The sequence below is a fragment of the Mustela putorius genome, unplaced genomic scaffold, assembly GCF_011764305.1.
Source record: "Mustela putorius furo isolate JIRA1106 unplaced genomic scaffold, ASM1176430v1.1 tig00003834_pilon_pilon_pilon, whole genome shotgun sequence".
Lineage (NCBI taxonomy): Eukaryota > Metazoa > Chordata > Mammalia > Carnivora > Mustelidae > Mustela > Mustela putorius.
Genome location: NW_025421987.1, coordinates 85,861,480 through 85,875,681, shown reverse-complemented (window position 1 = coordinate 85,875,681; position 14,202 = coordinate 85,861,480). Strand labels below are relative to the sequence as shown.

General features: G+C 38.1%; 1 protein-coding gene across 4 annotated transcripts in view; it reads right to left on the bottom strand.

The window, feature by feature from the left end:
• Positions 1-14,202, bottom strand: part of VPS8 (VPS8 subunit of CORVET complex) — a 246,980-nt gene that overhangs the window by 107,079 nt on the left and 125,699 nt on the right. For all 4 annotated transcript variants that reach the window (XM_045088704.1, XM_045088707.1, XM_045088706.1 and 1 more), the window contains 6 exons: positions 13,850-13,921; positions 8,097-8,216; positions 6,755-6,811; positions 3,153-3,235; positions 2,329-2,413; positions 1,426-1,524 (listed from right to left, as the gene is read on the bottom strand). In XM_045088704.1, coding sequence (XP_044944639.1) covers positions 1,426-1,524; positions 2,329-2,413; positions 3,153-3,235; positions 6,755-6,811; positions 8,097-8,216; positions 13,850-13,921 — 516 coding nt within the window. The remainder of the gene's footprint in view (positions 1-1,425; positions 1,525-2,328; positions 2,414-3,152; positions 3,236-6,754; positions 6,812-8,096; positions 8,217-13,849; positions 13,922-14,202) is intronic.

The following is a 14,202-nucleotide window of genomic DNA, read 5'->3' as shown; positions in this document are numbered from 1 at the left end:
GTGGAGCATAACAAATAGCATGGAGGACATGGGGAGTTAGAGAGGAGAAGGGAGTTGGGGGAAATTGGAAGGGGAGGTGAATCATGAGAGACTATGGACTCTGAAAAACAATCTGAGGGGTGTGAAGTGGCGGGGAGGTAGGAGGTTGGGGTACCAGGTGGTGGGTATTATAGAGGGCATGGATCGCATGGAGCACTGGGTGTGGTGAAAAAATAATGAATACTGTTATGCTGAAAATAAATAAATAAATAAATAAACAAAACAAACAAACAAACAAAAAAAGAAATAAGTCAAGCAAAGAGAGTCCATTATCATGTGGTTTCACTTATTTGTGGAGCATAACAAATAACATGGAGGACATGGGGAGATGGAGAGGAGAAGGGAGTTGAGGGAAGTTGGAGGGGGCGATGAACCATGAGAGACTATGGACTCTGAAAAGCAATCTGAGGGTTTTGAAGGGGCGGTGGGTAGAAGGTTGGGGGAGCCAGGTAGTGGGTATTAGGGAGGGCAAGTATTGCATGGAGCGCTGGGTGTGGTGCATAAACAACGAATTCTGTTACGCTGAAATTAAAAAAAAAAAAAAGATACTGAATAATCATGTATCTTTCACTATAGCACTCAACCTATCACCAGAAGTTCCTCCACCCACAGCGGATCCATGCTACAAGAAGAAAAGCTATAGATTTGTTATCTCCAAAGCAGTATTACCTCGGCATCTTTCATTATACTTTTGTTTTTTTTAATTATCAGTGATCCATTAAACAGAATAGATTTAAAAAAACCCCGCTAACTCTGTTGATTTTTGAGATGCAGCGTACATGACGAATCTAAGGAAACTAACTGGAGGACTGATTCTGGGGCCCCTCCTAGGAATGCACTGTGACCACATGTTCATCACACATGCATTAATCTCTCCATTTAGGTATCTATAAGCTTGTTTTCTAAAAAGTTCTTGCTCCAAAGTCAATTCCTGTATTCTTGTAACACAGCGTGTATAAACAAAATGAGAATCGCCACTCTGTTACATAAGAGAGAGAAATACATCTGAGAGAACGACACATTAGAGGACTGTTTGTAAAAAATTCCACTGGGTGACTGGGGGGAATGGCTCCCTATCCCATTTCAGGGAGAACGACCAATACTATTCTCAGAGTCATTCTAAGGTTCTAAAAACCCACAATATTCCAGCTTGTCGTCCGGCTGATTGAACTTGGGTTATTTTCAGAAGTCATGATAGAATACATTGTATTATGACATGGACTTTATGAATATGAATACAAGGTGAAATAAATAATCTGAAAAAAATGTTAATCCTCAAGTCGATCAACTTTATATGACACTGGGTGTTACTTAGTTAGCGTATACTTGATTTGGGTCATATCCATACAAATGGAGAAGTTTCAAAAGTTTTAATTGAATCAGCACCTCTATATGATCCATAGCTTTCTGCCATACAGACTGCTTCTCCTCTGCACTGTGTCCAGGAATGGATAAGATATTGTGAATGTAGTTAAAGACTTCTTCCTGAAGAACACAAGACAATGCAACTTATTCATTCATTCACTCAAGCAATAGTCAATCACTATCCACTATCTGTAACAGTCTTGGTAAGTATCTACTATTTGGAGATGGTAAGCCACTTGTAGATAGTTAAGTTGCTGGAAAACTGACACTAAAGAGAATGAATTTAATGTTTAGGGTAGACTCTTGGAAGTTGCAAATCCACTCCAATTAATTTTGATTTCAATTCGTTAACCAAATGAGGGAATATCATATACTTTTATCTTTGGTGGAACCTATCTACATTCCTAATTTCATCTCACATCATGCCCTTCTCTATTATCCTTGTCCCTATCCTGCAATACTTTGCTGCTGGCTTTTGCTTGACTAGCTTCATCTCAAATTCCAAAACCCAGTCTCTATGTCACCTCCTCTGAGATTCCTTCCCTGGCTTCTCTGTAGAAGTCAGTTTTCCCAATATCTTCCCAAGTTGCGCCCATTTTCTCCTCTCAAGCACTCATCACATCTATAATTAAGTATCTGGTTTCCTTACTGTCAGTCTCCATCACTAGATTGTAAGTTCTAAAGTTGCAGCAACTAGACCTATTTTAATGATCAGTGTATACTGGGCTAATAGTAAGCACTTGATAAAAACCTGGTGAATAAATGAACAACAACAACAACAAAAACAAACCCAACATTGAATCAGCAAACAGATGTCCCAACATTTCTCCTGAATAGTTATACCTACTTAATAGTTATGTCTACCTAATAAGGGGAGGAGAGGACTGGGTAAGAAAAAAAGGGTAAAGCAGTCTCATAACTCACCTCCCTTAGAGGGTCACGTAAGTAGCAATCAATTATTTTGTCATATTGGTGTTCTCGTTCATACATAAACTCACAAATTTGATAGCTATAACATAAAAGGGAAAATTTCAGAGTACCAAATAGACAGGCAGTTATTAGCTTATTGTTTCAAGAGCTTTGCTCACAGAGGTTAGTGTCAAGAAAAATGAATATAGTAGATGTTATTTCTACTGTGAAATGAAGTTACAGTATTTAAGGGACAGAAGTGGCTGCCATTCCTCTAAATACACATTTAAAATGCTGCTGAATATGAATACTATATGTTAGAAGAAATTTCAAAGCTGGGTACAAAATAAATGTTAAAGCAACAATGTGTCACATAAAACCAGTTAATATATTAGTCATCAATTAAACTATATGATGTTTCTCTGTTGAATTAAATATGGCAAATGAAATAGTCAACAAATGAGATAAATGTTAACATAATGTATCTTATTTGTTATCTCAAATTCTGCACTGTTTAGAATATGTTTGAATAAGGTTACACAAAAATCTATAAAACAATGGAAATTTTAAGTAAAGAAAAACTAAACTAGTAAATCATAAGACTTACTTCATTTTCATACTAAAACAAATGCACAAGCACTTCAAATTTACTCAGTGTTAATTTACGCAAATGTAACTTAATTTCTAGACTTGAAAGACCAGAACTTTTGCATTTAGGCTTTCTGCTGTTATTTATATAGCTTTCTTAATCAAGGATTGGCAATGCATCAACTGGGCCTCCAGGTAGAGAAGTCTAAATTAGGATATGGGAACTAACGTATACGTTGAAAACAACTTACAATTCTGCTTTCTCTGCCATCCGGATGAGCCGACTCTCTTCAAACTGAACTATGCCTCCAGCCTGCAGCAATTCTAAAAGGACCTGAACATTTCAAATAAACACTTTGGAATCAACTTTTATTTACTAGCTCTGTAAGAGTCCACTCAGCTACACAAACTGTAACTTTTTTTTTTGGTTGGTCATATTACTTGAAGTTTTGGCTTGGCTTTCCCATGTATGAGGTACCAGAAGACTACCATCATAATGTTAGTGATACTGTAATTAAGTCTCACAAAAAGATAAATGGCTCTATTTTTCAAACATGGAAGGAATGTCATAGTGTTTATAAATAAAGTCTTATTAGACTATCTAATTAACCCTCCACTAAGCCAAAAATGTCCATGTATTTATCTGGTGCTTTAATAGCTCATGGTTCTTTAAAATCTAGTGTCCACAGGCAGTATCCATGTTTACATGTTAATTTCTCTAATTAAACACTGGGGTTTCTCATGGCAGCATTACTCACAAGAGGCAAATGGTGGAAACAACCCAAATGTCCGTTAATGGACAAATGGATGTACAAAATATGGTATATGCATAAAATGGAATATTATTCAGTCTTAAAAGGGAATGAAATCTGACACCTGCTAGAAGATGGATGAACCTTAAAAACATGCTAAGCAAAATAAGCCAGTCACAAAAGGACAAATACTGTGTGATTCCATTCATATGAAGTATCCAAAGTAGTCAAATTCAAAGTAGCCAAATTCGAAAGTGGAATGGTAGCTGTCAGGGGCTGAAAAAGGTGGTATTGGGGAGTTATGGTTTAATGGGTACAGAGTCTCAGTTCAGGAAGATAAAGTTCTGAAGATAGACGGTGATGATGGTTATACAACAATGACACAGACTTCAAGCCACTGATTTATATACTTAAAGTGGTTAAAATCAATTTTATGGTATATATATTTTACCATAAAAACAAACACACCCTGGAGTTCATATAATTAATCCTTACCACACCAAGTAGATGAATAAAAAAGTGACTAGGATGTTGAGACTGAATCATTAATATTTTTAAATAAACCTTAAAATAGAATAGAATCATTACATAGTCAATAGGACAATGTGAGAAAGCTTTCTCTTATACTTAAGTTCAAGATCCAAAGGAACATGACCCTTCCAGAACTTTAGGAAAGCATTCAACAAAGTGCTTTTCTAACACAGGAAACTGATTAACTCTTAAGTTAAACAAAGACAAAAAGGGGGAGAAGAAATGAAACCTATCTCTATTTTACTTTTCAGAACCCTAATTTGGTCCATTTTGAGCACTGTAATGTACTTTTAGAACCATGGAGTGAACCCATCTCCTGGGAGCCTCAATTTGGAATAACATAATAGAAATGCCATTGCTGGAGCCAGTCTTACCAACTCAACAGAGCTGACTGTTACATTTTCAGGAATTGTGTATGCCAGTTGTTAAGCACAGCAATTGTTACAAAATTAAATTATATAAACTTATAATACACTAAATTTTAAAAAGTAATTAACATTCAAAACTTACCACTTCCCAATTATTTTACTACATTTTACTATGCATGCTCTTGGGGTTAGTTACTGCATCTGTATGGTGGAAATATTATATAAGGGGATGGTACTATGCATCTCTTCCCAGTTCTATGTTTAAAACATCATTTTGGTAGGCTGAAATCAGCCATAGAGATCCGTACTTACACTAGGGAAATTAGCAAATGCTGTAAAAATCAGGTGTTACTGTATCTTTAAGGGATGTAAAACAAATAAAAACAAAAGCCCACATGCCCTCCAAAGCCTAAAATATTTACTCTTTGGCCCATTATAAAAAAAAAAAATTTTTTTTTAAATTTGCCAATCGCTGGATAAGAGAGTGATGGAAATAAGGCAATCAAACTTAAAAGTGTGCATGTCAGAATCATTATACTGTGCATAGCACAAAAAACCAAGTTATTATTTTTCCAGTATTCAAGAGCTGAGCACAGAAGTCACTTCGCTGATGGATCTGTGGGTTCTGTCACGCTTTCACTGTTGTGTCTTCATTTTATTCACTTAAATATTGAAAATATCAACCAACATTTGTATCAGAACTACACCTGGGGAACCAGTTGTTAAAATTTTATCAGCATACCACCAGAAAACACTCAAAAACACTGCAGACACCAATTTTTATACATAACACATGACACAAGAGTGCTAGATTAGAAGGGACGGAAGGGGGTTCTGATCTTAGTTGTGAACTTGAGCAATTTACTGTATCAATTTTCTTATTTCTCAAATGAGTTGAGAAAAAACCTGGATAGTCTCAAAGGGGACTTCCAAAAGTACAGCACTACTATATGAGGATTACTTTTCAGTTTGACTTTTACATTTAGATTTGATTTTTATTTCTGTGTAATTTAGTTTTTTATATTAAAAGCGCTTATCATTTTATATAGTAACACCACACATACCATCATTCACTTTTCCTGCCAAGAGAGAAATGGGGCAAAGTGAGGGGGTCCACATTATTAGCTGTATTCAATATAATTTGAGATAACCAAAATGTTATCAGTCATTCTCTCTCCTAAGCTTGTCTGCAGCAGTCACTGGGACACAGCTGTGCAGGCAAAAGGGTCACCTTGCTATCCTCTGTTCTTTATCCGAGTCTCAACATTCCAGCTGTTGGGCACTATTACAATAAAAAGAAGGCCAGCATAGCCCTGCAAGTACTTATATTTTGTAGCTTGCTTACCTGACAGATTCTGGCCATCAATTTTAAATAGGCTCTGTTGGGGCGCCTGGGTGGCTCAGTGGGTTAAAGCCTCTGCCTTTGGCTCAGGTCATGATCCCAGGGTCCTGGGATCAAGCCCTGCATCAGGCTCCCTCCTGCCTCCACCCCACCCCCTGCCTGCCTCTCTGCCTACTTGTGATCTCTGTCCGTCAAATAAATTAAAAAAAAAAAAAAAAAAAAAAAGCTGCAAAGGCTTCTATCCTTTAAAAAAAAAAAAAAAAGTAGGCTCTCTTCGTGCTCACAGTTATAGTGGGGTAATCTTTGAAGGCTACTCCTGGGAGAGACACTCAAAGTGACTTAACTAGAAAGAAGTGGTAACCAAACAGTTATAATCTCTTAGTGATTAGTGGAGCGACAGATGGGATTCTAGTCTCCAGAAATGTTTACCCCTAATGCAGGGGGGCTATAGGACACTCCCTAAAGTTGGATGTCCCAATACTCAAGAGCCTGCAGCCTTTCTGGTTCAGAGCCACAGCAGCTAGGGTGGTTATCAGATAAATGGCCCAGGCAGAAAGCAGAACACAACAGGTGCCAACTGCTGTGACTTCATAGAGAAGGATGAGTAACTCTTTTTGATGTCATGGTGAATGCAGACAAGTCCAGCCTGCCTAAGAATTTAGTTTGATATAAATTGTTTACAAGTGTACCTTTAACAACTACCCACACTATTTTCTGGTTGCCGCCATCTAGCACAGTATTAGGATTTGGCACAAGTAACTTTCCCCTTTCTTTCATGATGTCTAGCACAGAAGGATTCTTTCTAGCTTTTTCTGTCCTCTTTCCCATCCTTTAGCAAAAAGAGTTCCAGTAGTTCATACCTGCTGTCTTTCAGAGTGTCGGGAGTCATCATCAGGACTACAGAGGAATTCAAGGACCTGGTGAAAGAAAAGGTATTTTCTTTACTGGATACCAACATGGATGCCATAACACTGTAGTAAAGAAAATAACAGGAAACACCCTTTCTGTATCATCAATTCACTCACACTTGGCCATAACAAGCCCCACAGATATATGGCTTCCTGACTAGCCTGTCAGAAGACACAGCAGGTTCAAGGATGTTAACAACTTAATATGTATCTATCTTATCCTTACTATTCAGAAACATGGCAGGAAGACAGCGCCATCTGTACACCTTAACCTTAAGATCCCTGAATACAATGGACCAGGCAAAGCATGGACTTTACAGAGTCAGGCCACCTGAATTTATTTGAGTCTTAACCTCTTTAACATTTAATAACAACACTTACTGCTGATAATAATACTTATTAAGTATGGACTTGGATGAGTGACATAACCCCTCCAAGGCTTTAGTTTCCTCATCTGCAGAACAGAAGGTACCAACAATACCAATCTCAGGGCTACCAATACAATGGCAATGAGTCAACACATACATATAAAACCCTGGAACAGGAGCGCCTGAGTGGCTCAGTTGGTTAAGCATCTGTCTGCCTTTGGTTCAGGTCAGGAACCCCTGATGCTGGGATCAAGTCCCAATTTGGGCTCCCTGCTCAGCCAGGAGCCTGCCTCTACCTCTCCCTCTGCCGCTTCCCCTGCTTGTGCTCTCTCAAATGAATAAACAAAATCTTTAAAACAAAACAAAAAAAAACCTGGAACAGAGCCTGGTACTATGAAGTGTTCAATAAATGCTAGTCATTACTGGGAACTTTCTCCAAATAAAAAGTGTTTTCTTTGCCACCTGCCTATGGATATACAGAAGATATCTAACTGGGATTAGGAGATACCTTCAGAGACAAAGTCACGTATAGGGAAATTCAGACTTTCTAATAATGATCTGTCTTCCAGATGATCAACATCATAGACGTGCTACCAATGAGAGGCATGAATTCTTAAATTGAAAAATTCTTGAGCAAAGAATTCTAGGCAATTTAGAGCAACAGAATAACAGCGAACGAAAATTTCTATAAACCAATCTCCACAAGCCATACTCCCAAGATAGCAAGTTACTAGGCGAAGTCATACTATCCAGACACAACATCAAAAAATTGACAACTAATTTAATCCAAATTAAAAACCAGACCAGGCACCTACCTGATAAGACATTTACCTGCTAGGCTATTACATTAAGAAAATGTGTAGTCCAGTCATTTCCTATGAGCAGTAAAGAGAATAAAACCAATTCTCATCATTAAAGACACGCACCTGATCAAAAAGGGTTCTGTTTACAAACAAGGTATTGTCAGGCTTTGCAAGCTGCCGGGCAAGGAATGTGAAGAGACACCCAACTTGTGAGGGAGTGAAATCGGAATTCTCCACCATAACCTGGTGAGCAAAAGAGACCAGTTACTCCATACACCATCTGGTTTGACACAAAATTATACCATTAGAAAGGTGGCGAGAAGCCCTATTACTCTTCGAAGATCAGGAAAAGATTCTTTTATAGAATCTTTTGGATTCAATGGAGTTCAATGCCAGGAGCACAAACTATTTTCATATTCTGAAAGGAAAACATTTCAGTGATTTTTGGTATACTTCTAGGCACAACTGGGTAAGAACTGAATTGCCAGAGCTGGCTTTTGAAGAAATATTAAACATGTTTCCCTCTGGAATTCTTAAAAGAGAATCCTTCTAAAGTTAAATTTAAATTAAGTTTAAGTAACCATACCATAAAGCTGCCTACCAACACAGGAAGAAGAGAGCAATTCTGGGGTTTAAAAGTATGTTAACCTGAAGACACAGGAAAAGATATTCAATATCACTAATCATTGGGAAATGCAAGTCAAGACCACAGTGAGGTACCACCTCATACCTGCCACATTGGCTAGTATCAGAAAGACAAGAAAGAGCACCTGTCAAGGAAGGATATAGAGAAAAGGGAAGACTCATGCACACTGTGGGTAGGAATGTAATTGGTGCAGCACTGTGGTAAATAGTATGGAGGTTCCTCAAAAAACAAAGTAGTATGATCTAGGAATTCCATCTCTAAGTATTTATCTGAAGAAAACAAAAACCCTAATTCAAAAAGATACATGCACCTCTATGTTTACTGCAGGCATTACTTACAATGGCCAAGCTATGGAAGCAGCCTAAATTCCATCGACAGATGAATGGATGAAGAGGTGGTATGTCACACACACACATACATGTATACATACACACCCCCATACAGTGGAGTATTACTCAGTCACAAAGAAGAATGAAATCTTACCAGGTGTAACAACATGGATGGACATTATGCTAAATAGAATAAGTTAGAGAAAGACAAATACCATATAATTTCACTTATATGTGAAATCTAAAACACAAAGCAAACAAAACAGAAACAGACGGATAGGCACAGAGAACAAACTGATGGCTGCCAGAGGGGAGGAGAGGACGTGATTAAACAAAACAGGCAAATGGGATTAAGAGGTACAAATTTCCAGTTATAAAATAAATAAGACACAGAGATGAAATGTACAGCATAAGGAAGTCAATAATATTGCAACAGTTTTGTGTAGTGACAGATGGCAACTAACTAGACTTACTGCAATAGCCATTTCATGTATGTAAATATTGAATCTCTTGCTATGTTATATACCTGAAACCAGTATAATGTTGTATGTCCATTATTCTACAATAAAAATTATTATTATTTTTTTTTAAAAGCAAGATAACTTGAGAGTGAAGGTGTCCCCAGAAAAGGAAGTCCGCTAGCCCAGGAATCAGTGAAGTGAATGGCTTCTGCCCTGTCTACAAGCAGTTCCTTAGACAAATGGTTTCAGGCAACAAGCTTGTTACAAGCACATACAGTTATCCAATCATAATCACTCCTCTGGTTTGAATGAGCTCTCACCTCCTGTCTACCTCCTGGGTGTAAGATGGAAAGGGAAACGCATTCAGGTAATCAGTAAGAAAGCAAGGAGAATCAAGTAACAAATCTGAAATAAAAGGCACAATGTGGGGATGTCTGAGTCGCTCAGTCAGTTAAGCATCTGCCTTTGGCTCAGGTCATGATCCCAGGGTCCTGGGTTCAAGACCACATCAGGCTCCCTGCTCACTGAGGAGCCTGCTTGTCCCTCTCCTCCCCACTCGTGTACTCTCTCTCACTATCTCTGTTTTTCTTTCTCCAATAAGTGAATAAAAAATCTTAAAAAACAAATAAATAAAAGGCACAATGTGACCAACATTATGAAAGAACATATGGTTATAAAAGCATGGTGGAGAAAATGAGAAAGGGAATTTGAAAAGAAATGAGAAAAGTTTGGAAAGGAGAGAGTTACCAAGGCAGAGAGAAGAGTGTGAGCAAAAGCATGGACACAGGAAAACACAAGTGTGTTTGAAGAAACGATATGTTCTACTAGAATGTAGCAGCATGCATGAGGAGGAGAGAGATAGCAGACTGAAAAGACAAGGCCTCAAATGTCATTCCAAGGAATCTAGAGTTTATTCCACAGAAAACTGGGGTGCTACTAAACATGTTCAACAGGAGATCTGGTTGTGATCAGCACTGCACTTGGGGAAATTATTCAGTTGGCAGTGAACAGGATAAAATAACACAAGGAAGAATTAAAAGATAAAGAGCCCAGGTGAGATGCATGTGACTGCAGGGGTCTAACAGAGAGACAAGGTGGTCTGAACCAGGATGGTGATCATGAAAACAGAAGCAGGAACAGGTGCAAAAGGCCCTGCAGAGAGGATGGCAACAGGACAAGGATTTACCTGAGTGGAAACGTGTGGCTAAAGGAGGAATAAACAACGACAGACTTGGGCCTGATAGGCACTTCCGACGATGACACCATCAGCAAAGAAAGAAAATGCAGAATACAGGGAAGGAAGATCAGGTATTTCTGGGATTAGCCGAACAACCAACTGTCTCATCCATTGATGGTCCTGTTCCCTTGGTTGTCCTGTTCCCTCTCATACTCTCACCTGAAGATCAAGTGTAAGACTGCTCCTGTTGTAAAATGTTCCCTCAGGGCACACAGCTTTTGGCCTACCTCTTCCTATTTTGCTAGCAGTGTACCCCTTTCTTTAAGTCGTCCTGCTTTAGTCTGGCAACCACAGCTTGCTCAAGTGCATAATTCTTCATTACCACAGTTGGAGAATACTTCAAGTTATAATCTTTGAGGTTTCTAAGTTCCAACTGACAATATTCAAAGAACTCTCTATCGCTTTAAGATACTCCATCATCACTCCCTTGCCGTGCGCAGGTGCTTTCCTAGACTCAACTTTTGGGCCCAGCTACTGCTCCGCTTGGCTTTTCCCCATCCTTTCACTTTCTAGGTATGGACCACTTTACCAACTGATCCTAGAAACACCTTCTGAGAAAACACTTCTAACTCTCAGCCAATTCCCTTGGCACCTCACCAAGTGTCTAACAGTTATCATCCTCAAAATTCTGATCTCTCTCCATTCTTCTCTTACCTATTCCAGGAACCAGGCTTAAAAAAAATTTCTGAGCAATCTTATATAAAGTCACAAAGTAACAGCTTTTCACTTCCATGTCTGTAGTCATTCAGACACATAGTATCACCTTAGCTCTGAGGCTCATCCAGTTCTCTGGTGCTTGCTGCCATTCCCATGTTCACTGGCTCTGTCAGCAGCACACTTGTTAATAGGACTCTCTCATCAGAAATGAGAAAATAATCTCAAGAGTTCAATCTTCAATGACCCAAGGTAGGCAATACAAAACAATATACGAGGGTAGCAATTCACCAACTGTAATAGTTTAAGTACTTCACGGAGTGCTATTTTCTTCATCTGGATTGTTCCTCCAACTTGGCACAGTTTTAAATTCAAACTCCCATTCACTCAACTTGCAAACATGTCTTGACCACTTACCAGCATGCACGCATTGTGCTGGACATACTCGGGGCATGTTAAAACAATGACACACACAAAAATCCTCATAGTCTCTGCTTAACGGAAACTCAACTTTATTTTCCAGGCAGGAAAATAAACCTGTAAATAATTCCCTTACAGCGTGCCATGTGCTGCATAAGTATGAACATGGAGAAGGGGCAACTAATCAAACTCAAAGTGTGGAAAGGATTCTAAAGGAGTTTCTCGTGGATGATATTTGAGTTCTGTCTTGGAAAATGGTTAGGAATTTGCCAGGCGGGGAAAGGGAAGGAAGGGCATGATGGGATGAAAGGAAACTCACACAAAGAACGTAAGACATAGAGATGATGCAGTTTAGTGAATCGCAATAATTGAATACAGTTGAGAAGTTCATTAATACAAAGAATGTGTGTGCCAGGGTGTCAGGGACAGGAGAAGAGAGCAATTATAAAGAAGTAATCAGGGACCAGAAAATACAGAAGGATCTTGGATATCATATTCGACAAACTTCAGATGAGTATGACAGAAATCAGGAATTGTGCTCTAACATCTGCTCTTCCTTCCTAACTTAGAAACAGAACTCCTTATTTTAGGCTAAACACATGGTCACCCATAACATGGAGTACATTTCTCAATCTCTCTTAGCAGCTGAGAAGCAATATATCTAAGTTCTGATCAATATGTTGTAAGCTGAATTGTAGTATACAACTTCTAAAAAGTCTTCTTAGAGAGAGGAAACTCTCTGCTTCATCTCTTTCTGCATTCAGACTGGCTAGAATGTTCAGGTGATGGCTAGAGCCATCCATTGGATCAAAGACAGAAACCATGTACTAAGAATAACAACAGTTAAAGCAGAAGGCATCTGCATCCCTGGTAAGTCCGTGAAGCCACTCTACTAGAACAGGTTGCTGACCTCCAGACTTTCATGAGAAAAATAAACTCCCATCACAATTAAACTATTGTTATTTTGATTTTCTCTCACAGTGGAACTTAATTCCAACTGATCCAATAGGGAGCCACAGAAGAATAAAAGAAAGGCAAGATCACAAACTAAAGGAGGACAAGACTGTTTAGGAGACCCAAGTAAAAATTCTCCACACCCCCTACCTGGATCAAACTGGCATTATTTGGAGGCTGAGCAAATCCTAGTCTCATATTCATCAGTGCCTATGTTACAAGGTCAATAAATAGCTCAAATAAGATAATGTATATAAATGTGTTTTGAAAATTATAAAGAGCTATTATAAATGTAATGCATTAGTGTAATACACAATTAGAGAATGTTTTGATTTGCTCTCTTGCCCAAAATAATCTAAAATTCACTAAAAGGAAGAAACCTCCATTTTACAGCCAAATGAACAGGATGAAAATTCTAAGATTTCAACTACAAGAAGAAACTGGCCTGGTTCAAGCTGTGCAGATGGAAAGGAAAAGAATCTGTCTCTGCATTCATTCATTTGCAGTAGCATGGATCTCAAAATAGCTTTGGACTGAATCTGGTTAGATTTAAACTGAGATGATCATCTCTGTGTGCCTCTAATCCTTCTAAGTTGTGCCCACCATCTCAGTGCCATGGTCAGATGACAGTACCAACTAAGCAACACAGCATGGCTGGTATGAGATGGAAGAAAATTCTTCACATTAATTATTTTCTCAAAGCATTCTGAGTTAGTCACAATTATTTCACATAATCATACTGATAAAGCAACTACCACAATATGCATTTCACAGTAGTACCTTATACCCTATATCTGGTCTACAGCTGAAATACATTTTTTAAAATGATTAGTATTTTATTCAGGTTTGAAAGACAAAGATATCACAATAAAATTTTTAAATGAATTGAACACACTGCTTCATTAAAGAGGATCATTTTAGAACTTGCTGTAAAACAATTCAGCTTTCTTAAAATAAACACCAATACGGGGCACCTGGTGGCTCAGTTGGTTAAGTATATGACTTGATTTTGGCTCAAGTCATGACCTCAGGATATGTGATCGAGTCCTGCATCAGGCTCCACACTGGGCATGGAGCCTGCATAAGATTTTCTCTAACCCTCTCCCTATAACCCTCCCCCCAGTAAACAAACAAACGAACATCAATACAAAGACATCTATTCTCAGAATACTTACTTTCAACAAAATATCCACAATTCTTTGTTGATATTCTACAGCTTGCTTGTCATTTTTAAAATCTTCAAAGGTCTAACAGGAAGAAATTTTTAAAAATAATTATTTGCAAATGTTAGAAGGAAACAAGTTATTAAATTCTTATTAATAGTCTGGTAAAATCCCAAATAAGGTAACCATTCCTCATCAGGTTTTTCCTTATATACCTTTAAATAATAAGTTGCTTTTAGTGAGTTAGGTAGAAAGCTATAGCATATACTATTGCATGGTATCATGGGACTTGAAAAATTAATAGTAAGTATAAAAATATAGCAACTATCACACTACCAAAGAGCGATTTGAGAAAGTTCATAGGC